Source organism: Bubalus bubalis, chromosome 1 (assembly GCF_019923935.1).
Source record: "Bubalus bubalis isolate 160015118507 breed Murrah chromosome 1, NDDB_SH_1, whole genome shotgun sequence".
NCBI classification, from domain to species: domain Eukaryota; kingdom Metazoa; phylum Chordata; class Mammalia; order Artiodactyla; family Bovidae; genus Bubalus; species Bubalus bubalis.
Window position 1 is genome coordinate 110,505,049 of NC_059157.1, and position 25,711 is coordinate 110,530,759.

General features: G+C 44.2%; 1 protein-coding gene across 1 annotated transcript in view; it reads right to left on the bottom strand.

The window, feature by feature from the left end:
- Nucleotides 1-25,711, bottom strand: part of FSTL1 (follistatin like 1) — a 56,547-nt gene that overhangs the window by 12,593 nt on the left and 18,243 nt on the right. The window contains exons 3-6 of the mRNA XM_006057593.4: nucleotides 5,228-5,332; nucleotides 2,947-3,076; nucleotides 2,093-2,125; nucleotides 668-798 (exon numbers count right to left, since the gene is read on the bottom strand). Of these exons, the coding sequence (XP_006057655.1) occupies nucleotides 668-798; nucleotides 2,093-2,125; nucleotides 2,947-3,076; nucleotides 5,228-5,332 (399 nt within the window). The remainder of the gene's footprint in view (nucleotides 1-667; nucleotides 799-2,092; nucleotides 2,126-2,946; nucleotides 3,077-5,227; nucleotides 5,333-25,711) is intronic.

The window sequence follows — 25,711 nt, forward strand, 5'->3', positions numbered from 1 at the left end:
TCCCTCATGTGTGTGGGCTGCTTCTGAGTCTGAGCTGGTCGAGCCTAGGACACACCATGGAGGTATGTGAGGGCATCTGAGGATGAGCCTCGGAGGGCCTCTACCCAGAGATGTGACTGTCTGTAAGTGATGGGGGCTTTCGTGGCTATGCGGGAACGTGGGCGCCTGAACATGTGTCTGTGTGTACGACAGTCTCCATGTGGCATGCACACCTCTGCATGTGATGGTGTGTTTCTGTATGTGGTGTTTATCTGAGTGTGATGTACATACGTGTGTATGTTCTTATCAATCAGCTGGAAGAGCGCCCTTAACTGCTTCTTTTAACAACTGTCTCAAGCTCTCTGAAAGATCTCTATGGCATGGCTGCCCTATTCATTGATAAATACTGTTTCCTCCCTCATTTTCCTTTTGGAAAGCAGCATCTCTCCTCCCCACAAGTGGAACAATCTGTTACTTCAACCAAACACGATGGGAACATCAGTTTCTAGGTTCATGAAGAATCCTGGACCCATGAAATATGAGTCCATTGACTCTCCTCAGATGAAGAGAAACTCTGTAAGCCACAGAGGGTCAAGTTAAAGACTTAGAGAAAAGCCAAACTGGGTGGGAAACAGGCTGAAGTGGCCTGGGTCTGGGAATAGGCAGCCAGCTCTGTGTGCTGGGTTACCTTAAAGTACTTGTCTAGGATTTCACTGTAGTTGCTGCCTTTGGAGAACCAGCCGTCTGGAATGATCTCTGCTTCCAGCCACTGGATGATGCGACGCCGGAGCTCATCGCGGTTGGCCTGATAGCAAACGACTGCAGGAAAAGGGGTCGGCTGAGCAGTGAGGACTCCAATGTCACCCAGCACCCCTTAGCTGGTGGGCTCAGTGCCTGGGGATCTGCATGTGTCATCTCATTGAGTTTTCACAGCAATCCAGGGAAACAGGATTATTACACACATTTACAAAGGAGTCAATCCAGGATACTGGATTGTATCTAACCCAGGATTCAAGTGCATGTCTAAAAAATTTATAAAGTTTGAGATGGTTGAAACAGAGATTATGCTTAGGTGAGAAAAAAGTAAAAAGAAAAATAAAGGATATTTTCACTAACTTTAGAAAGCCAAGAGGGAAAAAAAAATCAATCAATCAATCAATCAGTAAAACAGCTCTTTTGGTTCATAGATGAGCTGAATTAATAATGAATAAGAGAGAACATTACAATTCTTTATGCCACTGGATTTTTGATTCTTTCTATATAGCTTTTCCCTCTCTCCCACTTAAAAACTTCTCCCATTTAAAATTTTATCCTATATTATAAACAACAGAAAATGAGGTTGGGGAAGGGCATGTTGAAGCCCTGCTCTGGACAGCTGTTTGTTGTAAGCCACATGGCAACAACAGGTGAGGCTGAAAGTCTAGTGCGCTGGGAGGCAGAGAAGGGAAAGCTTTGGCAAAAGGGAATTCCCAACACGTGTCGGGATGTGAAAGGGCACTGAGCCAGGGAAATAAAACTGTGGGCACTTTTCCCCACTCTGGCACTTTCTGGCTGTGTTACTCAGGGAAATTCACTTAACCTCTCTGAGTCTCAGTTTCCTCATCTATAAGGTAATTATAGTAACTACTTCACAAGGTTACATGAGGATCTAAGGAAAAGTATGTGCTAAAGGAGTCTGTAGCTATAAATCGATGAAATCTTAAATTTGTATTCATTGAAAACCATGGAAGAAGATCTGCCATTTCCAATTATCCCCTTTCCAAACCAGCTGTGCCTCCTGATTCTGCTTGTCCCGTGACACCCACAGGTCTCACAGGGCACTGAAGGAGGGACTCAGCGGCTTTTCCATCCTTGCAGTTCAATCATTACTCAGCAAAAATGAAAAACACAGCCAACACTCTGATCCAATCAGCTGCTTTCCATGGCAAGTACCAAAAAATGCAGTATTGCAGCTTTTCTGAACTGTGTTGAGGAGCAACCAGTTCTGGGTTACAAGCTCTGACACATTAAAGATCTTGTGAGCTTTGCAGGTAGGGATTGTGGAACATGGAATTTCCATCATGAAAAGAATTTCCTCCCTAAATGCACACTGTAGGAAAAAAGAGGTACTCACCTGGGCTGGCAGAAGGACTTACAGATTTCTTCTCTGTAAGACAAAAGGAGAAAATGGATAACATAAAGTGAAGAAAATTCTGTGTATTGCTAGGGTTAAAACTGCCCATATTAAGGGGCCACTTATATCTTTTCATCATTTTGTCTTGAATCCTTGTCTCCTCTCCTTCCAAGTCCCAAGTATGGGGATCTTTTCTTTCTTGCTTTGTTTGAATTTTGAGGCCACTGAGCTGCCCTCCTGATATCACACCTCCTTTTGTTAGATTGAGGGGTGGGGGGCTGCTGGGACTTTGAGAATTCATACAGAATCATTACGGACAAAGAAATGCAGTAGAGACCAACATGTGGGAAACAGCTTCTTTCTCCAGAGAAGTTCAAGGCTAGGCAGGAGGCTGGTGTCTAATTAGCAACAAGCTTAGAATCCCTTCCCTCTTACTCTGATACCAGTGGTTTGAGTGTAAATTAGAGGAACTATATCATCAGGGCTGAAAGGTACCCAAATTTAAAAAGCACAAGATATGTGAAATTACCTGCTTTCTAAAGAGGTACAGAATTTAGCTAAATACTACCACACTATTGATTGTTGATGTGGTCCATATGCACTATCCTTCTCCAGACAGTGTGGGAAGCCACCTGGGGGATCTGAGGCAGGAAGGGCAGGGTAGAAGCAGGGCCACCCAGGGCAAACCCAGCAGGCTCATGAGCACCAAGGGGATGCCTCTCTAAGCAACTGGGTGGTCCCCACAGCTTTGGGCACTGTGTTCGGGGTGGAAAGAACTCCAGGAAGCCAGGCCACACTGCTCCTTCTCTGGCTCCCTGGCTGGAGCTGCAACATGGGATGAGAGCACCACTTACCTTTGCAGTGTCCATCATAATCGACCTGGATTTTGGATCCCGTGAGGCAGGCATCTCTATGCAGCTCACAGTGGTTGAGGTAGGTCTTGCCATTGCTGCCACACACAGGCCTCTTGTGAGGTTTGCATTGCTGAAATAGACCGTGGAGGATGCTGGTACAGTCAAGGCTGAGTCTGTGTGTGCGCCACACACACACACACACACACACAGCCATCTTGTGAGGCGTCCTCCCCAGCAGAGATGACTTCTACCCTGCCAGGGCACAGGGAGCCTCAGCTCTGGCATCAGTGACCCTACCCTACTCAGTGTTGGAGGGATTACATCACCTTGCAGTCCCTCATGGTGCTCTGTGCCGATCCTGGCCCTGGGTCATCTCTTCTATTCAGTGAAAAGAAATACCCACTCCTTGACCCCAATCCTATCAAATTAGCAGGAAGGGCATTTTGTCAGAAGTCAGGAATCTGGATTATCTGTCACTTTATCACTTTGTAGAAAGTCATTCAATGTCTGGATATTGAAAAACCCCTTAAAATTCCAAAATTTTATGACACAAAACAGCCAGAGCTAGAAATATGGAAACATTGAAAGGAATGTTTCCACAGCCCCCAACCCCCATTACCCCAATTCTTCAATTATTTCAGGGTCTAGCTATAAGAATCTTTGCTCTGTTGCTTTATTTAGTATTTTGTTTTTCTCCTAATCTCACAACGGTTGTTTTCAGGCAGGGGGAGGGGGTGCCAGGTCTTTGTGAAGTGTGACAGAGGATCCTTCTGGACCAGGAAATGGACTAAAGTTCACTTGGCAGCTTGATTCTACTTTGGCTATTAAAGTGCCACAGTGACAGGCAAGCTTAGTTTCTTTACACTTCTGTGGTTTTTGAAAGGGGGAAGGGGTAAGCAAGTTCTGCTTAGACCTAATAAAGACATTAAAACAAAAAATAGTAGATGTGGTAAAAGAACACAGGACCCTGGAACTGAAGGCAGGTCAACCTCTCCAATTTATAGACTGGAAAACCAAAGCCCAGAAAGACAAACTTCACTTAACCAATATTTATCATTGGGTTATTAAGATAAGCAACTTGGGCCCTGAGCAAAGCCAAACATCGTCGGTCTTCAGGGCATCCAGCGGCAATTAATTTGCTTAAAATCACACAATGGTATGTGGCCAAGTTGAGGTTAACCTCCAGGTTTCTGGACCCTAAATGGCCACAGAGTGGCCAGGTACACCACTAGTGAGGACCTTCCAGAATCCTTAACAGATGTGGTTTGCAAGTTTTTGAGTTGAGACTTCCTTTCTGGGACAATGGGTCGGGATCCTTCAACTGGTTACTAAAGTGGGTGAATTAACTTGCAGCAATACGGATGAATCCAGTCTTGGGTTCTTCTGACAGAAAGAGGGGAAAAAGGCACACATCCAAGCTGTTTATGTTCACCAAGAGAAAGAATTCTGCCTACAAAAGAAGTATTTCTCAAAAGCTCACTTTGTTTTTTAAATTTCATTAAAAACAAAACCAAACCTGAAAAATCTGCATTCCAGCTAGTATTTTAAGATGCGCATATCCTTGACCTAGCAAGCCTAGGACACAACCTAACAAGTGGGACTCAATCCTACAGAAATAAAGGCAACAGCATGTAACAATATTTGGCCAAAGACATTACTCTTTACAATGGTAAACAACCTGAACGTCCATCTGTGGGAAAATGATTACATAAATCTGGTTCTTTTATATCACTAAATATAACTGAGCTATTAAAAAATGAGAACTATATGTGCTGACCCATAGAGGGTTGTGTTACATATTAAAGAGTACAAGACGCAAGTTGCATATATCTAGATCTGTCTACATTATGATCTCATTTTTGCATAAAATAGGGGGAAACTATATATTTATAGTGCAGAGAAACAAAGAAAAACTATGTGGAACAAATATACACAAACTGTTAACACTGATTACCTCAGACTAAGGGGATTTGAAAGTTATGGGGGGAGATTATTAACTTTATGTTTGCATAAATGTCTTCTGTATCACTTATAAAAAGCAATTGTTAATTTTGTAATTTGAAAATCTTATAAAGCTAAATAATTTTTAAAAGGAAAAAAATCCCTACATTCACATCTGATTTTTAATCTCTGAGATAAAAAGTTCACGTCTTTCAGAGAGTCAAGGTGTGCTTTTATAAAGATGACAAAATCTTTGGCTCTGCTCTGTAGATGGGTAGCTCCAGTGAGGTAACCACATGGCCTTGGCCACCATCCTCTGGCTCTCGCCCGCAGTTCTTACCTCGATGCAGAGGCAGGTAGGCTCTCCTTTCTCTGTGACTGCACATTCCCGGCCAGCTCCACAAAACACATTGGCACAGATCTTGGATTTGCTCCTTACTTGCTCCTGAAACACAAAGCCATCAGGGAAACACGGTCCATGGGAGGAGCCTGTCTCTGGATGAGTCAATGGTGGTGATTATCTCTCAGGCTTGGGTGTGGTCCAGTCGAGGCTCCTGGTGCTGAAGGGTCCTGCACAGCCAGAAGTTCTCCCTGACAGCCAGCATCAGTCTTGTTAGCACTGCTCCTGCCCAGGCCCAGCTGCCTATGAATCCCTAAGACTGTTTCTCAAAGAGTAAGTGCATCTTTCTAGCAAGCTTCCTTTCTTCTGAAAATGTTTACTGAACACCCATTAAATGCTAGTACTAGGCTAACGGCTGGAGATATAAAGGCACAGTCCCTGTCCTCAAGAAGTTCCAGGGCTATCCAAGGAAACACAATAAAGAGACATCTAGAAAGCAGTGGGGAAGTGTAACAGGAGGGCAAGACTCAAACAAGGCTTTCTGAAGACAGGTTGCCTTCACTGACTCCTAAAGGATGACAAGAATAAGCCAGGCACAAGTGGAAATGCTTGAGAGAAAATATAGGTATCTGAAAGACCAAAAATCTGAGTGGTGTTCAAGGCACTGCCATCTCAAAGGCAAAAGAAGGATGGCTAAGCCATAGGAAACATGCATCTGCTGTTATTCACATGGTCTCATGCAGCCCCTGTCCAAGTCTGCCTCCAACTTTAAGATCAAGAGGGCTGAAGAATCACCTGACAGAGAGAATTGTTCTCAAACCACTTGTGGTCAGACATTCATGTTCAGACACATGCAGCAGAACTGACAAGGCAGGGAATGGTCCCAGTCTATGCCACTGAGAATGTGGATGTCCATAGGCACTAACCTGTCAGTGACACAGTCCTTCCCCCATATTAATTGGTGGCAGAAAGCCAGCCCCACCTCATCTGCCGCTCAGGCCAGTGGTAGTGGAGGCTGAACAAAGAAGTACGTGATTTCTCTAGCCCTTTTCCTGACTGGCTGGGCAGGCAGTCATTAGGGCCTCCAGGCTCCTGTCCATTGGGGTAGCACTGGCTGTGGAAGAGCCAACAAAGATGGCAGAGGTTGGGATGGGGTTGTGGGACTGGCTATAGTAAAGGTGGGGGGTGGAAGCTAAGATTCCATCCTTCGGGAATCCGTCTGCCGCGTCACGCAGAGAACTCACAACCACAAAGCTTATAACTGGAAAATTCTTAGTTGGTGAATGTTCTATATCCAAAGCAATAAACAAAAGTGGATGATGACAGCGGAGAGGCTATGTCTAATACAGCTGGTCTGCTGCCACCTGGAGGCTGCTTTGCAAATTCCAAGTTATTTTCTCTCAGCCAGCTTGCCCATGATGCAGGGCTCCCATTGGTCTAGAAGCTCTTGCCTTGCTCTCATTTCATTGGTTCACAGGTTGTTGCTAAACCCATTCTTTTTTGGATGTTGCTAAGGAGAATTCAATAAAGCTGGCAGGGAGAAAAGAAAAGAAGTAATTCCCAGAAGGCTGGGAGTACTGGAGAATTGTTATTTCCTAAATCAGGAGTGGTATATAAAATTGAGTCTATTTGAGTATATTCCGGCTAAGGCCCTCTTGGAAACTGTGCCTGGGAATGGCAAGCAGGTAGAAAAATGAAGAGGAAAAAGGCTGTCACTGACCAGTGTGAAAAAAAAAAAAACTCCCCCTCTTCATGAAACAATATGCTAATTGAGGAATACAGACAAATATATACCCACAGCGAGTATGTCACATGAATAAAAGACACACTAATGCATAAAAAAGCATGCTTAGACACATGCCTACACTCAAAGGCACACCAGCAGATAGCCCCACAGGGAAACACCCACAAGACTTTACCACTTACAGGGTTCTTGCCTGGAGAATCCCAGGGATGGGAGCCTGGTGGGCTGCCGTCTATGGGGTCGCACAGAGTCGGACACGACTGAAGCGACTTAGCAGCAGCAGTAGCTGTATGTCTGTAATTAGTCACTTTAATTCTTTGAGCCTTGGTTTCCTCATCTGTAAAATAGGGGTAAATACTAGCCCTGCCTTGTGAAAATGAAGAGAGAGAATGTATTTGGAATTGCATCATAAGCTGTAAAGCAAATCTGCCTGTTAAGTATTATTCATGTTAATGTTTATAGAGCTTCCTGCAGAATAATCTGTGACATTTACAGAGCCTCTTTTTATCTTATGTTTGCTTTTAGTGAGTATAAAAAGTAAAAGCTTTTACTGATAGGTCAAATTCAACCCAAGTCATTTTTCAGAAATAATTATCAAAAATCCGTTTGAAGAAACAGATACTGTTTACTTAAAATATAATGACTAACATTTGAATGTTGTTGTTTAGTTGCTAAGACCCCATGGACTTTAGCCCACCAGGCTCCTCTGTCAATGGGATATCCCAGGCAAGAATACTGGAGTGGGTTGCCATTTCCTTCTCCAAGGGATTGTCCCAATCCAGGTATCAAACATGCATATCCTGCTTTGGCAGGCGGATTCTTTACCACTGAGCCACCAGAGAAGCCCAATGTCTGAATAGTACTATTTACATTTACAGCATTTTCATGCCTAAAATTTCATCTTACTGTGGACAACCCTACAAAAACATGCATATTATTAACCACATTTTATAGAAGAGGAAACTGAAGATGGGAAGGTCGAGTAACTTGTCAAAGGTCCCACAGCTAAAAATGAGGAGCTAGTGCCCAGATCTTCAGACAGTAGATGTCTAAGCTCCCATTTATAAATGCCTGGCACCCTGCTAAGTGATTTTCATTACACATGATACATTATGACAACATCATAGACATCATAACCATCACCATTTTACAGATGAGGGAACTGTGCCTTAAGATGTTAAATAAATAGAAAGTGACACAGCTAGGATTCTAGCCAACCAAAGAGAAAACCGTTCTTTAATATTTATTTTCATACCTAGAAGATTGGAGGTTAAGGAAATTATGATGGGGAATTGATTTGCATAATTAGCAAATGTCAGGAGAAAGTGCTTAAGAGTATGACAGAGAGTTAGATTTGACTTCCACCTCAATCCTCTGTTCCTTACTTGCCAAGGTTGTAGGCAAAGTACTCTCTGTAAACCTCAGTTTCTGGTATGTAAAACGGGAGCACTGATCTCTGTGAGGACTGGGAGGGTCATACAAGACATGCTGCATACAGCAGAGTGCCTGCCATACATCAGAAAGCATCCATAATTACAGTGGGCAACTGATGTTCAAACAGTTTTCCCACTGAGATGCCATCATCACCGTGGCTGTCAAGTCTCCACCCATCCTTCCTTACAAGGAATGGTAATACTGAGAACCGCACTGAATGGATGGAAAAATCCAAGGACCTAACAACCCCATTATCCTGTTTGAAGACCACAGAGAAATGCTAGTTACACAAGCATTTCTCTTTGCAGGTGGCACATCTGTCAATAGGTGGCAATCTCTCTCTTTGTCTTGTGGAGCCTGGCACCACTTGGAGCCGCAATGCAGAAGTGCAGCTTTGGCTTCAGCAGCTCCTCGCAGCTCTGTCCTCTCATGGAGATGTGGGGAAGGCGGCTGGGAGAATGGGCAGGTGCCCCTTGGGCATCAGGACACTACGAACCAGGAATTTGCTGACTTGGGGAAAAATGTCTAACCTGTAGCCCTCATAGCACTCCTGCCCCCTAATTCTGTCCATTCACAGGCATGCTGTAATGCAAGAATCAGTAAGGAAGAAAAACTTTCTTTAGAGAAGGGGTCTCTCTGTGTTATTAAAAGCCTTTCTCCAAGCCCTATCATCTCTGGGAGTAGGGGTGTCAGGACCACCCTCAAGGCTTCTAGAAAGTTTCTGAGATGGTAGGTAGTCTTGCCCATCTGCTGATTCTGAGTGGCGGGGCGGGGGACACCTTGAGAGGGGATAATCGTGGCATGAACATGCTCATAGCACAGGACAATGGCTGCCTTGTGTGTGAGTGGAGGAGGGCGTGGTGAGGGAGAGATGAGTTGGGGTGGCAGGTGGCAAGGGGCAGGTCTTGCCAAGTAGTCTAGGGGGCTCTCTGCTGAATCTGATGCACAAAGAGGACCCTGGGAGGCTTGGGACAGGTGTCATGATGAAGGTGGTACTTTCAGATATTATTTCTGGTCCCTTCCAGCTTGGAAATACAGACTCAAAGTGCAGGGCAGCCTGGAGAGAAGCTGCAGGCAGAGAAACCTGCCAGGTATAAGGCAGTAAATCTTTTGGGAGTGACCAGGGCCTGGGGCTAGTATTAATCAGAGCACTTGCAACTGAGTGAGGCTCTTCACAGATCTCTCTGTCCTCACAACATCTTGTAGGTTTCCATATTTTTAGTCCCATATAACAGAGAGGGGGCTTCTCTTGTGGCTCAAATGGTAAAGAATCTGCCTGCAATGTGGGAGACCCAGGTTTGATCCCTGAGTCGGGAAGATCCAGAGGGGAATTTCAGATTCAGAAAAGCTCTGTGATGTGCAGAGACCACATTAACTAGCGAGAGCTAAGTCAGGATTGGAACACAAGTCAGCCTGACCCCAGAGCCTCGACAGTCCCTTATTGGGAACAGTTGAGGACATGAGCTGCAGGGAGAGCGTACAGCTATAGGAGCTGGCACAGGGAGAGGTCACAGGTTCCGTGCAGCTCTCACAACTGAAATAGATTTGTCTGCTCTACCACCAGAGCAATTTTAGGAACTGGGTTCCAGGGCCGTATGAGAATTTCATCTATGCAGAGGCAACCACATTGGCATAGGAATATTCTCTGGGAGTGTGAGCTCTCAGGTACATGAACCCATAAGTCTGAATATATACCTGTGAGAGTGTGACTGAGTAGGGAGATGGAGTGTGTTCTGGAAGGGTGGACACCATGATATATTGAGAAATATCAACAAAATATCTGCTCCCTATGGAGAGATATATCAAGTTCTAGCTTTATCCTTCTATATCATTTCCCTCACTTGCTTTTATGTTGTTTTCATTATGTGTTGTATGCCAGGCTCTGGGGGTTTGATCTCATTAATTTGCACAATGCAAATTCTCCTTGGAAAAAATTGACCAGAACATTGCTGACTTTTACCAGGGAAAAACTTCTCTGAACCTCTGCATGGTGATAATGACACTTTCTTTTTAAAAAAAAATTTTTATTGGAGGATAATTGCTTTACAATATTGTGTTGGTTTCTACCATATATCAACATGAATCAGCCAAAGGTATACATATGCCCCCCCCCCTCCTGAACCCCACTCCCATCTCCCTCCCCATTCCACCCTTCTAAGTTGTCACAGAGCACTGGGTTGAGCTTCCTTCGTCACACAGCAAATTCCTACTTGCCATCATTTTACATATGGTAATGTATATGTTTCTATGCTATTCTCTCAATTTGTCCCGACTTCTCCTTCCCTCACTGTGTTCATAAGTCTGCATATCCACTGCTGCTGCTGCTAAGTCGCTTCAGTCATGTCCGACTCTGTGTGACCCCATGGACTGCAGCCTACCAGGCTTCTCCGTCCATGGGATTCTCCAGGCAAGAACACTGGAGTGGGTTGCCATTTCCTTCTCCATATATCCATATCCACTGCTGCCCTGCAAATAGGTTCATCAGTACCATCTTTCTAGATTCCATATGTAAGTGTTAATGTACAACATTTGTCTTTCTCTTTCTGACTTACTTTACTCTGTATTATAGCCTTTAAGTTCACCCACCTCATTAGGACTGACTCAAATGGGTTATTTTTTTAAAGCTGAGTAATATTATATTATATATATGTAGCCCAATTTCTGTATCCATTCATCTGTTGATGGACATCCAGGTTGCTTCCATGTCCCAACTATTCTAAAAAAAAAAACCTCTCCAGAAAGTAGGCATAACCCAGGTGGTGCTAATGGTAAAGAACCCACCTGCCAATGCAGGAGACTTAAGAGATGCAGGTTCGATCTCTGGGTTATGAAGATCCCCTGAAGAAGGAAATGGCAACCCACTTGAGTATTCTTACCTGGAGAATCCCATGGACAGAGGAGTCTGGTGGGCTACAGTCCATGGGGTCGCACAGCTGGACATGACTGAAGTGACTTAACATGGCATGGCACCTCAACATAATAAAGGCCACACACAACAAACCCATGGCAAACATTACTCTCAATGGTAAAAAACTGAAATCATTTCCTCTAAGATCAGGAAAAAGACAAGGATGCCCACTCTCACAACTACTGTCAACATACTTTTCGAGGTCCTAGCCACAGCAATCAGAGAAGAGAAAGAAATAAAAGGAATCCAGATCAGAAAAGAAGAAATAAAACTCTCACTCTTCGTAGATGACATGATACTATACACAGAAAACTCTAAAGATTCTACCAGAATATTACTAGAGCTAATCAGTGAATGTAGAAAAGTTACAGGATATGAAATTAACACACAGAAACCCCTTGCATTCCTATACACTAACAATGAAAAATCAGAAAGAGAAGTTAAGGAAACAATCCCATTTACCATTGCAACAAAAATAAAATACCTAGGGATAAACCAACCTAAACAGACAAAAGAGCTGTATGCAGAAAACTATGAGTCACTGATGAAAGAAACCAAAGATGACACAAACAGAGATATACCAAGTTCTGGGACTGGAAGAATCAATATAGTGAAAATGACTATACAACCCCAAGTAATCTACAGATTTGATGCTATTTGTACAGCAATTTTAACTAGTTTGTAATTTTTACTATTGCCTTTATTCTCAAAACCTCTTAGGATAGGAAAGAAGGGGTTACCTCTAAGGTCGCTCCAGATGTAACAGCCTGTGATAAAGAAGAAATGGAGGCTCACAGCTGTATTGACAGTTTCAAGACCTCGTGGGTACAGAACTGTGTCCTGAACCAAGGTCTCCAGACTTTAATTCCAGCCCTCTTTCCAGTAAACCACTTTGACTCTTTATAAATCAGAGTTAGAAAAGACAAGGATCCAAGGTCTAAAAAAAAAATCGGCAACAATTTTTGCAATTGAAAAAGATTCTTTGCAAGCAAAGGGAAAACCAAGTAGAGGTTTGCAAAACCACCAGTAGAGGTGATAGTGTGTCTGAGTCTCTGGGTCGAACAGCATTAAGTCTGAACATAAAGTATGCTTTGAATGTTTAAAAAAGTCTTCTGAAGTAAAACAATTTCTGGAAGAACAGTGTGCTTTGGCAGGGGTTGGAAGCTTATAAGCAAAGCCATAAAACTGTCAGCTTAATATACCATCATTTCACTAATGTGAACTGGGTAGGCTCTGTCCCTCCATCCCTTTACTTCTTCCCAACTTTCTTGTTGAAAAAAGAAAAAAAAAGCAGCCCTACATATGCCAAGGTGGAATTTTGGCTCCCCTTGCCACTATTCTGTGACAGAGCGGCTTTGTTGACATGAGAAAGACTCTCCCTGCATTGCCAGAATTAGTCATGGAAACTTCACAGGAATACGAGGGCCCCTCAGATACGCAGAGCACCACGGAGTTGGGGACAAAGGAATTCACAGAACTGGGGGGTGGGGGTGAGCAGGAGGAGACCTGGGTTGGGCACAGGGTGGAGGGCTGTTCTGGAATGGAGCCCAGTAGCACAGGCCGGAGAAAGCCAGGGGAAAATCCAAGCCACTTCAGGACCTTGAAACCTGGCTGGGGCATCATGTGACTTTGCTCAATTCTCTGCGATTCTTCTCTGAAAAGTTGTGTTGCTGCATGCTACATATTCTAGGGAAGAGGAGGAAGGAGTGATTTCTAGCAGTTGCTCTGACATGCTTGGCGGGAGGCACTTTGTTTGCAGGGACTGCGCCCCACTTCGTGTGTGCTCACGACCAATCCCTTATCTCCAGGTTTAGGCACCAGAGCCAGACCTTGGTTTTGCGGGGCCTGCAGCTTAAACAATTTGATGGGCCCTCCTTATGAAAAAGAATACATATGTAAAACTGCAAAATTGGGCACAGGGCTTTGGAAGGGGCCTTACAAGAAAAAGGACTGAAACTGAAGCTTAATTAGCTTCTCAGTTGATCTGACTCGCTATATACCCTGTATTTTCTTCATAAACAAGGAGGCTTTGAGGCCTTCAATCTATTAGTCAGAGCTCTATTTAATATTTTATGCACATATAGCTTATCTCAAGTAGACTAAACGCCTGCACACTGTGGCTTCCCACAGACTCACCACATTGTCTTGCCAGAGAAAATGCTCAATAAAAATATATATATATTTTTACATTAAGTGTCATTTGGGGTTTTTCAGGTTGATGTCAGTGTCAGTGGCTGGTGACAATGCACTTGGATGTTTAGGGGAAAGCGTGGCTGAGCTTTATGATATCAAAATAAGGGCTGCGCCAACCCCAAGAGGATTAGCCTTAAGATTAAAAAAAAAAAAATCTCTATTATGGATCTGTCACTCAAGAATGACCTAATTTTTCATTATATTCATTTTGTTTTTAAAAAAAGTATTTATTTATGGCTGTGCTGGGTCCCCCTTGCTGCGTGCAGGTTATCTCGAGCTGCAGGGAGCAGGGGCTAGTCTTTGTGGTGTGCAAGCCTCTCATTGTGGTTGCTTCTCTTATTGCGGAGCATGGGTTCAGTAGTTATGGCTTAGTTGCTCCACAGCATGTGGGATCTTCCCACATCAGGGATAGAACCCATATCTTCTGCATTGGCCAGAGGATTCTTAACCACTGGTTACATTCAGCTTCTATCATAGCTTATGGGATAGCACATTTTCTACTCACGATGTGATTATGTGCCCGGAAATGACTACTTTCAAATTTCAAATGGGACAAGGCTGTTTACCTTAGTCACTGTCTTTATTATTTTACAGATTCTGTCACATTCTCTGAGTGCTGGCCCTGTCAGACAAGGATCTACACTGCCACCTTCATATGGAAGCCCTCCCACTTTCCCAGCTGCTCACACGATCTCTGGAATTGCCTCCCCCTTCATACGTTTCTCTTGACGTGGCCCAGATACAGCATGGCCGACTGGATGTCTGGTTTCTATGTAAGTTCAGTTTTCGGTCTCCAGTCAGAGCACAAGTACACAGCAGCACTGAGTAAGCACTTAAAGAGTTAGAAATACGCCAGGCCCTTTCACATAAACTGAAAACAACCTCACAAGGATCTACGAGGTTGGAGGATTCATCCCTGTTGGCCATGAAAAGACTGAATCTGAGTTGTGACTGAGGTAAGAGTCAGCCCAGGAGGCGCTTCTGCTCTCATGCCTTCAGGCCATGGTCCACCACAACGAGCTGCAGTCTTTCTGGGAGTGCCACGCTGTCTCCCCGACTCAGCACATCCAGTGACTCCACTCTGACACACAGGGGCTACTAACAGTCTTTTGGACTCTGTGGGAGAGGGCGAGGATGGGATGATTTGGGAGAATGGCATTAAAACATGTATTTCATATGTGAACCGAATCGCCAGTCCAAGTTCGATGCATGATACAGGATGCTCGGGGCTGGTGCACTGGGATGACCCAGAGGGATGGTATAGGGAGGGAGATGGGAGGGGGATTCAGGATGGGGAACACGGGTACACCCGTGGTGGATTCATGCTGATGTATGGCAAAACCAATACAATATTGTAAAGTAATTAGCCTCCAATTAAAATAAATAAATTCATATTTTAAAAAAGAAAGAGAATTCCAGAAAAAAAAAAAAAAAGAGTCCTCAGAGTGACCCCTGGGGATTCCCAAGATCACGTGTCAGTTGTACTAAAGAGTGTTTTTTGTAAGTTCCCTAGTTTCACCATTCCATCCTTCAGTTTCTTCAGAACGCTGAATGGAAACTTTTAAGCCAGACCACTCTCCACCCTGAATTATTAGTCTGTTGAACATGATATTCCTTTTCTGTTTCCCAACCGTCTGCCTGAGACTTTTCCACTTTAAAGCACAAAGCAGAGGGTATGGATAATCTCCTAGTCTTCTTCAGTGAAGATCAAGGCAAGGAGTTTAAACCCATCAGAAAGCATATCTGACAATGCCTATAACAACAAACAAGAAGGAGAGTGACCTGTGACCGGCACGGCACAAGTTGTATGGTATATACTCTAAAAGCATATAGGATGTGGCCTTCGCCTTCATAGGAGTGTCTAACCTAGCCCAGGAGATGAAATTATCACAGACACTAATGCAGTCCTGAAGTAAATGGGGCTGACTTTGGGAGATGGGTATTATGAACGAGACGGGACTTGAGCCAAGCCCTGAAGAATACTGGGATCTAGACAGAAAAAGTTGTTGAGCAGGAAGGTTTTAAGAACAGTTGGGTGGTGGTATATGGGAAGAACTAGGTAAAGAGGAGGGGCTTCCCTGGTGGCTCAGACGGTAAAGCGTCTGCCTGCAATGAATTGCAGGCACATGGAAACCAGCTAGAGAGAGTCTGGGGTGATGAGTCTCATTGAAGGTGGTGACATAGATTTAGACAAAGAAAGGAAGCCAAGAGAAATTTCTAAGGAACAAGGAGATCTGGCAGCACATTGGACAGAGGAGAGCAAGGAGAAAATCCAGGGAGCTGCCAATATCTTTGGCTTTGAGGGCCTGGAAGGCTGCTGGTGGAGATGGAGCCCTGGGAAGGGGCTGAATGGAAGAGGGACAAGCAATGATGAGTCAGTTATGGACATGAGTCTAAAAGGACAGTAAGATAACCCACTGACAGCTGAAAATAAAGAGCTGGAGGTACACAGCTGGACATCATCTGTGTAGACGATGAGAACAAACGAGCTCAGGAGGAAAGGGTGGGAATGGAGGGCTGAGGGCGACTGAGAGAAAGGGACAAAATGAACACCTAGAGGAGCAAGGAGGAAGGCAGGCTGCCCATGGGGGCCTTGTGCAAATCAGAAATGGTGTCTTCTCCTTTGAGCAGATGCAATACTGGGCCAGGTTACCAGGCTTGGCAAGTAGAGGGCAGGTTGGAATTTAGCCCCCCAACTGTATGAGGACTCTGAAGGCAGACCAGCCAAGCAAGCAAAGTAGACACATTCAGAAAACTGGGAGCTAAACCAGGAAGTCTAGAGAGCTCCAAGAAATGGATGATGAATGGCACTGCATGAGAAATGCTTTAGCAAACACTGGGAAGAAGTAGCCAAAAAAAAAAAAAAACTTTTAAACTTCTGCTAAAACCTGAATCGGTAACTCAAGGGGCAGACCAAGCAGAAGCAGTGAGGTCTTATGTAAAGAGAACTGGTGTAAGAGCCTGGAGACAGGCCCTGGACATGTCTCTGCCTCTAACATACTGTGTGATTAGGGCAATGTGCTTGACCTCTGTGGGCCTCCAATTCCCTGTCTATAAAATCAAGTCTTGTTGATGATACCACAGCCCCTTAAATTGTTAGAAATCTCTTAACTAGTAAGCACAAGAACTTAACATTTCAGATATTCCTGAATATCAAACTTCAATCTCCCAAGGAAACTAACCTAAGTGTCCAAGCTAAAGATATTGGTTATGTATAGACTCTCGTGAGGGTTTCAGGGTTTTTGCTGGGCTTTGGTGGGGGAATTAACGTTAGCTTTCATAGTCAAAGGATTTTCATAAGCAATGCTTTTGCATTCCCTCCTGGATCATGGCAGAGGAAATCAGGGGAGCAGTAATGGGACCCCAATTGAGGGGCCTGGTTTCACTCTTAGTTAACTGGTTGGAACCCTCTACTCCCCTAGAATGCCATTAATAATGTTTTTATTCTATTTGTGTTTGCCTTGCAAGAGAAAAAGGGAGAAAAGAAGGGAGAGAATGGCTAAAGGAAATTCACATGAGATTCACAATTCTTCATTCCTGCCAAGAACCTGTCACTGAAATATGTCTGGGACTGCCAGGACTCACATTTACTCAGCATTCATGCTCTAATTATTTCCACATGTAGTTCAAGGAAAATGGTTGATTAAAAGTAAAAAAAAAAAACCCACACACCTAAATCCCAACTCCCTCAACTAAAGAGGAGAGATAGCTCTAGGGCAGCTCAGGGAGAGTTCCGAGAGCCAGTTTTAGAAGTGTCCCCTGCAGTGCAGGCCACATCTGGACCAACATCCCCACACATTCCGGGCACTTCATCCCAAGCCCCGAACCACATAGAATTCACATTCTTTGGACTTCTGAGTGGAATATAGGATTTATTCCTCTGCTCTGGTGGAAGGCAGAAGAGATACAGATACAGACTGAGAGCTCTAGCTCTTCTGACCGGGGCTCTTCTGAATTTAGGTAGTTCATGATTTCAGGAGGGCTTCCCTCATAGCTGTCAGTAAAGAATCTGCTTGCAACACAGGAGACCTGGATTCAATCCCTGGGACGGGAAGATCCCCTGGAGCAGGAAACAGCAACCCACTCCAGTATTCTTGCCTGAAGAATCCCATGGACAGAGAAGCCTGGCAGGCTACAGTCCATGGGGTCACAAGAGTTGGACACAAGTTAGTGACTAAAACACCACCTTCTGGGCTCCAAAATCACTACAGATGGTGACTGCAGCCATGAAATTAAAAGATGCTTACTCCTTGGAAGGAAAGTTATGACCAACCTAGATAGCATATTGAAAAGCAGAGACATTACTTTCCCAACAAAGGTCCATCTAGTCAAGGCTATGGTTTTTCCTGTGGTCATGTATGGATGTGAGAGTTGGACTATGAAGAAGGCTGAGTGCTGAAGAATTGATGCTTTTGAACTGTGGTGTTGGAGAAGACTCTTGAGAGTCCCTTGGACTGCAAGGAGATCCAACCAGTCCATTCTGAAGGAGATCAGCCCTGGGATTTCTTTGGAAGGAATGATGCTAAAGCTGAAACTCCAGTACTTTGGCCACCTCATGAGAAGATTTGACTCATTGGAAAAGTCTCTGATTCTGGGAGGGATTGGGGGCAAGAGGAGAAGGGGACGACAGAGGATGAGATGGCTGGATGGCATCACTGACTCGATGGACGTGAGTCTCAGTGAACTCCGGGAGTTGGTGATGGACAGGGAGGCCTGGTGTGCTGCGATTCATGGGGTCACAAAGAGTCGGACATGACTGAGCGACTGATCTGATCTGATCTGATATCAGAACACTCCTAAGGAAGGAATCCACTGTGGCAGAGAACTTGGTCACCTTCCCTGAACTGTGTCCCCTTTCCAGCACCCCAAATTTTTTGGCTTGTCTTGTGGGACATTCTCTACCTATCTGAAGGTTAAACATGCCTCCCCCTAAAACTGAAAGGTAAGCCACTGTTCTCCAAGGTGGTTCACACGACTTGGCACCAGTGCCAACGCTGTCATCTACTTGACCACATTTAACCAGATCTCTGGCACGTGGCTCAGTTTTCTTCCTCTCTCCTGGGTGACTTCATTGTTTATTTGGCCTGCTCACCTCCAGGAATCCTCATTTCTACAGGCACTTCAGGAGGTGTCTGTGAGTAGAGCAGGTGGCCATAGTAGACTAAAATAAAGGGGATGGGGCTTCTGAGGTTCTACATTTTGAAATGAGAACTCATTACTCTTTTAAAATGTCAACACATAAGGCATTGTTAGCTGCTTCTTTAACCTTCAGATAGGTAGAGAATGTCCCACAAGACCAGCCAAAAAATAATGTTACCACCTGGGAAATCTGATTTATCGTCTGAATTACCCCAATTCTTCTGTTCTTCAAGGCTTAGTTCAAGTTATTATACACCACTCCATCTTCAGTGACTTTTTCCTTTTGGTTGGTTATGAATTCCTTCTTCCTTCTCTGAATGTTCATTCCTGTCTTTATGAACTCCTTCTGATCACTTTTTAAAAATTGACTTTGCAGATTTTGCCTTCCTATCTGAACTAAAAGTTCCGAAAGGACAAGGATTATGCTTAAAGTTCTGTCATAGGTCCTGGCATAGTATCCTGTGACACTCAATCAACCTTTGTTGAAAGTAGGAAAGGGGGACTGAACCCCACCTCCCTAAGGACTTGGAACAGGGACAGAGAGACAGCTCCTATGCCAGTTCCTCTCCCAGCACTGCCCACTTCCAGGGCCAGTCTTTTTGGGGAATAGCCTCAAGACCCCACTCTTTTCTCTACCAGGCCATAAACAGCTTGGAATTTCACTAACCAGAGATTGTCTTAGACCCACAGAAAGACGCTGGGGGGTGTGTGTGTGTTGACGAAGTGGACAGGAGAACACTACAGGACTGAAATGGCTCTCAGTCACGCCCTTTGTTCACAGTTAATGTATAACCTAGTTGACATGCTGGGGGAATGAGAATTTTGGTGGAGGGAAGGGGTGTGGAAGATGAGGTAACGTGAGAATGTGAGGTCCCTCAGAGGAAGGCAAAATTTGGTGAGACTTCAGAGTGTAGGGTACATGCCACCCAAGAATAGCCCCACAAGGTGGCAAAAATGGAGAAGATGAAGAGAAGCACATGAGAGGAGGCCAAGAGAAATTGTGAAAATGGGCTTATTATCAAGGCAGCTGTTTTGTGTTCCCTCTTCTCAGGACCCTCACCCCAACACTGCTCTATGAGGTAGAAGGAAGGCAAGATGGTCAGTCTCTCCCTAGATGAGAAAGAGATGCTTCTTGCCTTATTCTACCCCTCCTCCAGCCCCAGAATGTCTCCAGCCACTCCCCTCCAGCTCATCCACTAGGCTGACCCAGCAGTGGCTTGGAAGACACTGAAATGTGAGTTGCCAGAGAAGGGCAAAGGCTTAGCTATGCCCAGGTGATTTATTTCCCCTGGGGCTTGGGGGCCTTAAAAGGAACTGTGATGTCCAACCAAATCCTGAGACAATCTGACTGAATGGAGGGGGAAATAAGGTGGGGGGAAAGCAAAGAATTCAGGGCTGACTGGAACAACATAGAACAGAGAGACCCAGAGACTCAGCATAGCAGAGCAGCGTGAGTCTCCTCTTTATAAAGACATAGACAAAGCCCTGGGAATCTTTTGGGGCAGTGCAGCTGAAAAGTACTTGTCAAGTTTCCAGATACTGGCAATTATTCTCCAGTCTAAGGAATGAAGAAGGGGTTAAAACCCAGCAAGAAACTCTGGGTTAAATGAAGTCTCCATATGTGTGGCTCAGTATGGTTCCAGGAGAAACAGACAGATGTAATTAGAAGTTCTTAGACATTGTGTTGCCATGGCAACTGCCAGCCCCTGGAGTGGAGGGAGTAGGGGGAAAACCTGGAGTCCGAGGAATACAGTCTTCCAAGGAAATGCCCGAGGTGGGTGGCAATCACCCTCAGGCTCTACAAGCAGGGTCTGTTTCTCTATCCTACCCACTCTCAGACCCTTGAGGACCCTTCCCAACCAGTTTCTCCTCATCCTCACTTCCCACTACCCAGATACACACTTAGAGCAATTCCAAATGCCAATGAAGGGCTCCATTCAGATGGCACCCAGAGAAAGTCAATTCTTGGAGGAAAGTTTGTGCAGGTGATAATGTCCTCTGGGCAGTCTCTGGCCCTAGGAGCTTTCTGAATCTGAGTCTGAGGATCAGTGAAGGAAGCTGCAGGCTTAATTTATATATCACTAAGGAGCCCAGTTCCTCTGTGAGGGGGATGCTGGATAAGTGCTGAGGGCAAGTAGGGGCGTGTGAGCTTGAGCAGGGAGGGGGTACACTTGGTCATAGGAGGACAACAGCGTATGTTATCAGTCAAACTGGGACATATCTGAGAGTAGAAAGCGAACTTTCAAACAGATATACTTGTGACACATGGTCACCTTAATCAATAGGCTGCCTCAGTGGAAAGTGTTTCTTTCCATTTTATGATGTGGGAATTCTTACCTGGTGTCTATGAGACCCTAGAAATCCACCTATAGATTTGGGGACTCAATTTTCCTAGGGTATAATCTAGGAAAGATGAAAAACCCCAAAATGTACCGCTTTAGGGATGAACCACCTCTTGCAGCTTTAATCTCCCTTGATTCAACTGCAACATAAAGCTATTCAAGGGGGTCTGCTGCTGCAAAGCTGGGGAACCCAGGCAGATGAGACCACTTTTACTTCAGAATCCTTGTCATTACAAATCCTTCTAACTACTTCTCTAAAGAGACAGCGATTTAATACATCATTGCCAAAAGGAGATGGTTCTCAATGAATATATGGCAATAATGTGGTCAATGGAGGGGGATCATTCCACAGCAGTGAGACCTAATAAATCTCCCCTGAAGAGAGGTTTCCAAAGGTGCTTTCTTACACATTCCTTAGCAACCGAACCAAAAAACAGTGGCTCAGGGACCCTGTGGTCACAAAACCCAGGGAAAGGTCAGACTCTCCCAGGGAACCAGAAAAAATGACTGTATTTTAGGTACTATATAGCCAGCCTAGAAATTATGAGCATGTGGTTCAGCCACAACCTCAGTCACAAAATTGTAGGATGTTTAAAGGGTAAGGCCCACCCAGGGTGCATCCCCTGGTATTTTCTCAGGGACGCTGGGAATCACAGCCATCTAGTCAGAGTTCCTGGCAGTTACTTAGCAACCATGGCTGGTGGTTAGCCCTCTTCTTTCAACTCTGCTGCAGGGTTGGGAGCCACTGGGGCTAATGAGTTTTATTTACCTGGACTTATATCCAGACAGATACTGGAAAATGGGGCACAAATCTCTGAGTTTAATGTGGAGCTTCCCAAAAAATTGTGGGTGCCAATTTACAATCTTTAACTATCAATTAACACTGTTGCTCTCTGCTGGGCAGGAGTGTCAGGAAGTTCCAGCACCTACTGCATGTCTCCTGGGTTTTAACAGTCCAGTTTAGAGGAATGTTAATCTCTCTGGAACAAATTAAGAATTACATAAAATCAATCCTTTTGAAAAAAAGCTACACTCCAAACACAATTTAATCTGCATTTCCTTATCATTGTCCAAAGTGGAATTGGACAAAAACCTATTTTGGAGAAAGTCAGCAAAATATGGGACAATCAAGCAACAGAATACCAAACATTATGCTAGATGCTGGGGACTAAAGGAACAATAAAGCATAGTCCATATTCCTCAGCTGCTGACAGTTTGGATGAGGAGATGGGGTATAAATACGTAAGGGTTTTAAATAACAAAAATATAAGCTAACAAGAGCAACCTCAAGACGCTGTGAGGCTAAATGCAACGTCTGGTGAAGTGACAATTGTCTAGAGCAGTGCTGTCCAATAGACACCAGTCTCACAAATGAGTTAAAATTTTCTAGTAGCCATATTTTAAAAGTAAAAAAAAAAAAAAGATAAAATTATTTTAAGAATTTATTTAAACCAATATAGCCAAAAGATGACCATTTCAGCACATAATCAATATTACTGAGACAGTTTACACTCTTTTTTCATACTAAGTCTTTGCAATCCAGCATATATTTTATATCCACAGCACATCTTAACGGGACTGGCCCCATTTCAAGTGCTCAAGGGGCACTTGCGGCTCGTGGCTTTTTCTACTGAACAGCACAGCTCAAAACAGTAAGTTCCGAGTTCTGATACATTACTGAGAACTAAATCAGGGAGGAGGGTTTAGATAGAAAAATTAAGCCTTTAACTGGGAATGTTTTCGAACATAACTGAAATCGACAGATGTTATCTGATAACATAGGGAAGGCAGCACGCTGGCTGCCTCTGGGACTAGGAAACTGAAATACCTAGTCCTGTGAAGATGAACAGGCATCACGGGCACTTACGCCTAGTTCTGACCCAGCTTTCAGTGCCTGTGGGCAAGTCACTTCACCCATCTGGTCTCCTCTATGAGATAAAATGCTTGCTATCTCCTATTTTAGGACTTTGTATGGCTTATTTCATGAAAAAATAAGGGGCTAATTAAATTACGTATTTTGAGCCTTCTCTTAACTACTTAAAGATACTTTTTTGTTTTGGCATAGAAGTTCATGGACAACTTTCACAATGACGTAGATATTTCTCAAAACTCTTTTTTCATTTTTTTCTGCTTGACTGATAGACTTACTCTGTTGCTGTCAGCTTTCAATAATCTCTCTCTCTTTCTCTCTCACATACACACACACACTTTTAGTGCCTTGAGATTAAAGTCAATGAATACATGCACATTCTATTCCTCTTGAGACTTTCCTGCCTTGCATTCTTTCCTTGGAGCAGTTGGAAGGTCACAGCTCAGGGGGAAGGAACTGTAAAGCCTACTTCTGCCAGTCAGGTCTTAGCTGACAGTAGACCCACCAATGAGAATCTGCCGGGTATCCGGCTCCACTGTAGTGAAACACCCTATTTTTGCAGATTAAAATCCTATGAGACCTTTAAGCTATACCAGCAATGCACAAATACCTCCTTTTCTGTTCTTTTTGTTTCCCCCAAGGACCGTATTAGAAACTCTACCCCAAAACCCACTAGTTTAGTAGCTACACACAGATTATCATTTGCAGTAAAAAATTCCCAAGTATTATGTGGGAGTATACTTCTTAAAATTCTGTTCTCCTTCATTTTTAACTGACCAACCACTAGAGACTCTTGAGAGTCCCTTGGACTGCAAGGAGATCCAACTAGTCCATCCTAAAGGAGATCAGGCCTGGGTGTTCTTTGGAAGGACTGATGTTGAAGCTAAAACGCCAATACTTTGGCCACCTGATGCGAAGAGCTGACTCATATGAAAAGACCCTGATGCTGGGAAAGATTGAGGGCAGGAGGAGAAGGGGACGACAGAGGATGAGATGGCTGGACGGCATCACTGACTCAATGGACATGAGTTTGGGCGGGTTCCGGGAGTTGCTGTTGGACAGGGAGGCCTGGAGTGCTGCGGTTCCTGGGGTCACAAACAGTCGGACATGACTGAGCGACTGAACTGAACTGAACCACTAGAGAAATGTCACACGTAAAACTGGCTCCATTGAAAGGCAGAGCAAGATGCTGTGGAAGTCAAGAACTTGGTTTGTGGGTCATCTGGAGAGCTTAAAGAGAGTAAGACTGCAGATAAGCGGAGGTGGTCTGTTCCCTGGGACTCTACTCACTGCTGACTGTGCCTCTGCTGGAGCTTTCCCAAGGACATAAGACTTCTCTGAGATTTAATGTGTAAGTCCAGAAATATTGTTTTACCCACACTGGGGACATCATAGGTGCCATTCAAATGAAACAGAAGGAAGAACAAAAGCTTTAGGATCCCAGAAAGCAAAGGTCTCAGCAAATGGTGAGGTCAGAAGACAGACTGACCAGAGGCTTTGGGGCAAAGTATCACCAATAACAGAAATATAATGCTTTATTTTACATTCCTTTGGGACATTTGCTTACTCTAGGAATGATGCCCAGTTAAATCAGAATTGCTGATCATGGAGAAAAAAAATAAAAATATTTACTATTCAGTTAGTGTCTGTGTAAATTCCAACTTTTCCTGGAGCTGAGAGAATCAGGTTTCAGACTAACTAAGCCCAGCATTACTACCAACTCCAAAGTTAAGCAAAGTATCGATGGCACATGCTATCAACCACCTTCCCAGGTGCACAATATTCTTGCAGAATCCGGCACAGAGATGACTGAGGTAGACAGGATACTATGCATCTTCTTATACTGCAGATGACATATTTTGGTGCACTGAGCAATGCATTTAGCCAGTGGATTAATCCCACAAATTACTTACTGAGCACCTACTATATATGCTAAGCTCAGTTCTAAGGGCCTGGGATTCACTGGTGAAGGAAAAAGAGAAGGGCTCTGTCCTGAAGAGTACATATTCTAGAGGGAGGACAGTGAATAAACACAAATAACAAAATCATTTTGGATTGTGATGAATGTTTACAAGAATATAGAGCATGTCTCACAAAGCAATCTGGAGAGAGGGCACCATTTAGATCTAGTGGTTAGGAACCATTCTCTTGAGCTGAGATCTGAAGGATGAATGGAGCAGTTCAGACAGAGTGAAGAAAAGTGTGAAGGTTCTGAAGCAGGGTGGAACTGGTCATGTTCCTGGAACAAGAGAAAGCCCAGTGTGGCTGTGACACAGGGCCCAACAGGGAGAGCAGTGAGAGGTGAGCTGGGAAAAGCAAACGAGGGCTGGAGCATGTAGGGCCCTGGAGGTGCTGGCAAGAAGTTGACATTTTATTCTTAATGAGACGAAGGCTACTAGAGGGTTTTACATAAAAGAGTGCCAAGAGTGTATGTGCTTTATGAAGATGACTCAGGTTGCTGTGCAGAGAAGCGGATGGAGAAAGCCTAGAGGGCAAAAAGAGCAGCTAGGATATTACTGCAATAGTCCAAGTACAAAATGATGGTAGCATGGACTAAGGTGGTGGTGATGGAGACAGAACAGTCAATGGAGAGGTAATAGATTCTGACAAAAGAGCTGAGAAAATCTGCTGATGGACTGACTGGGTATGGATGGGGAAAGTGAAAAATAGAAAAGAAGACACCTGGATACTTCAAGCTGATAAAAAAAAAAAAAAAATCCCAGCCAGTTCTAGGTAGGTATAGATATGGCCATGCCAATGGTCCAGTCTAGAGTTAGGCTCAGAAGAATCTGTTGGACTGACCCTAGGATCCAGATGAGCCCCATGCCCTCTTCATAAAACTGAATTAGTTTAG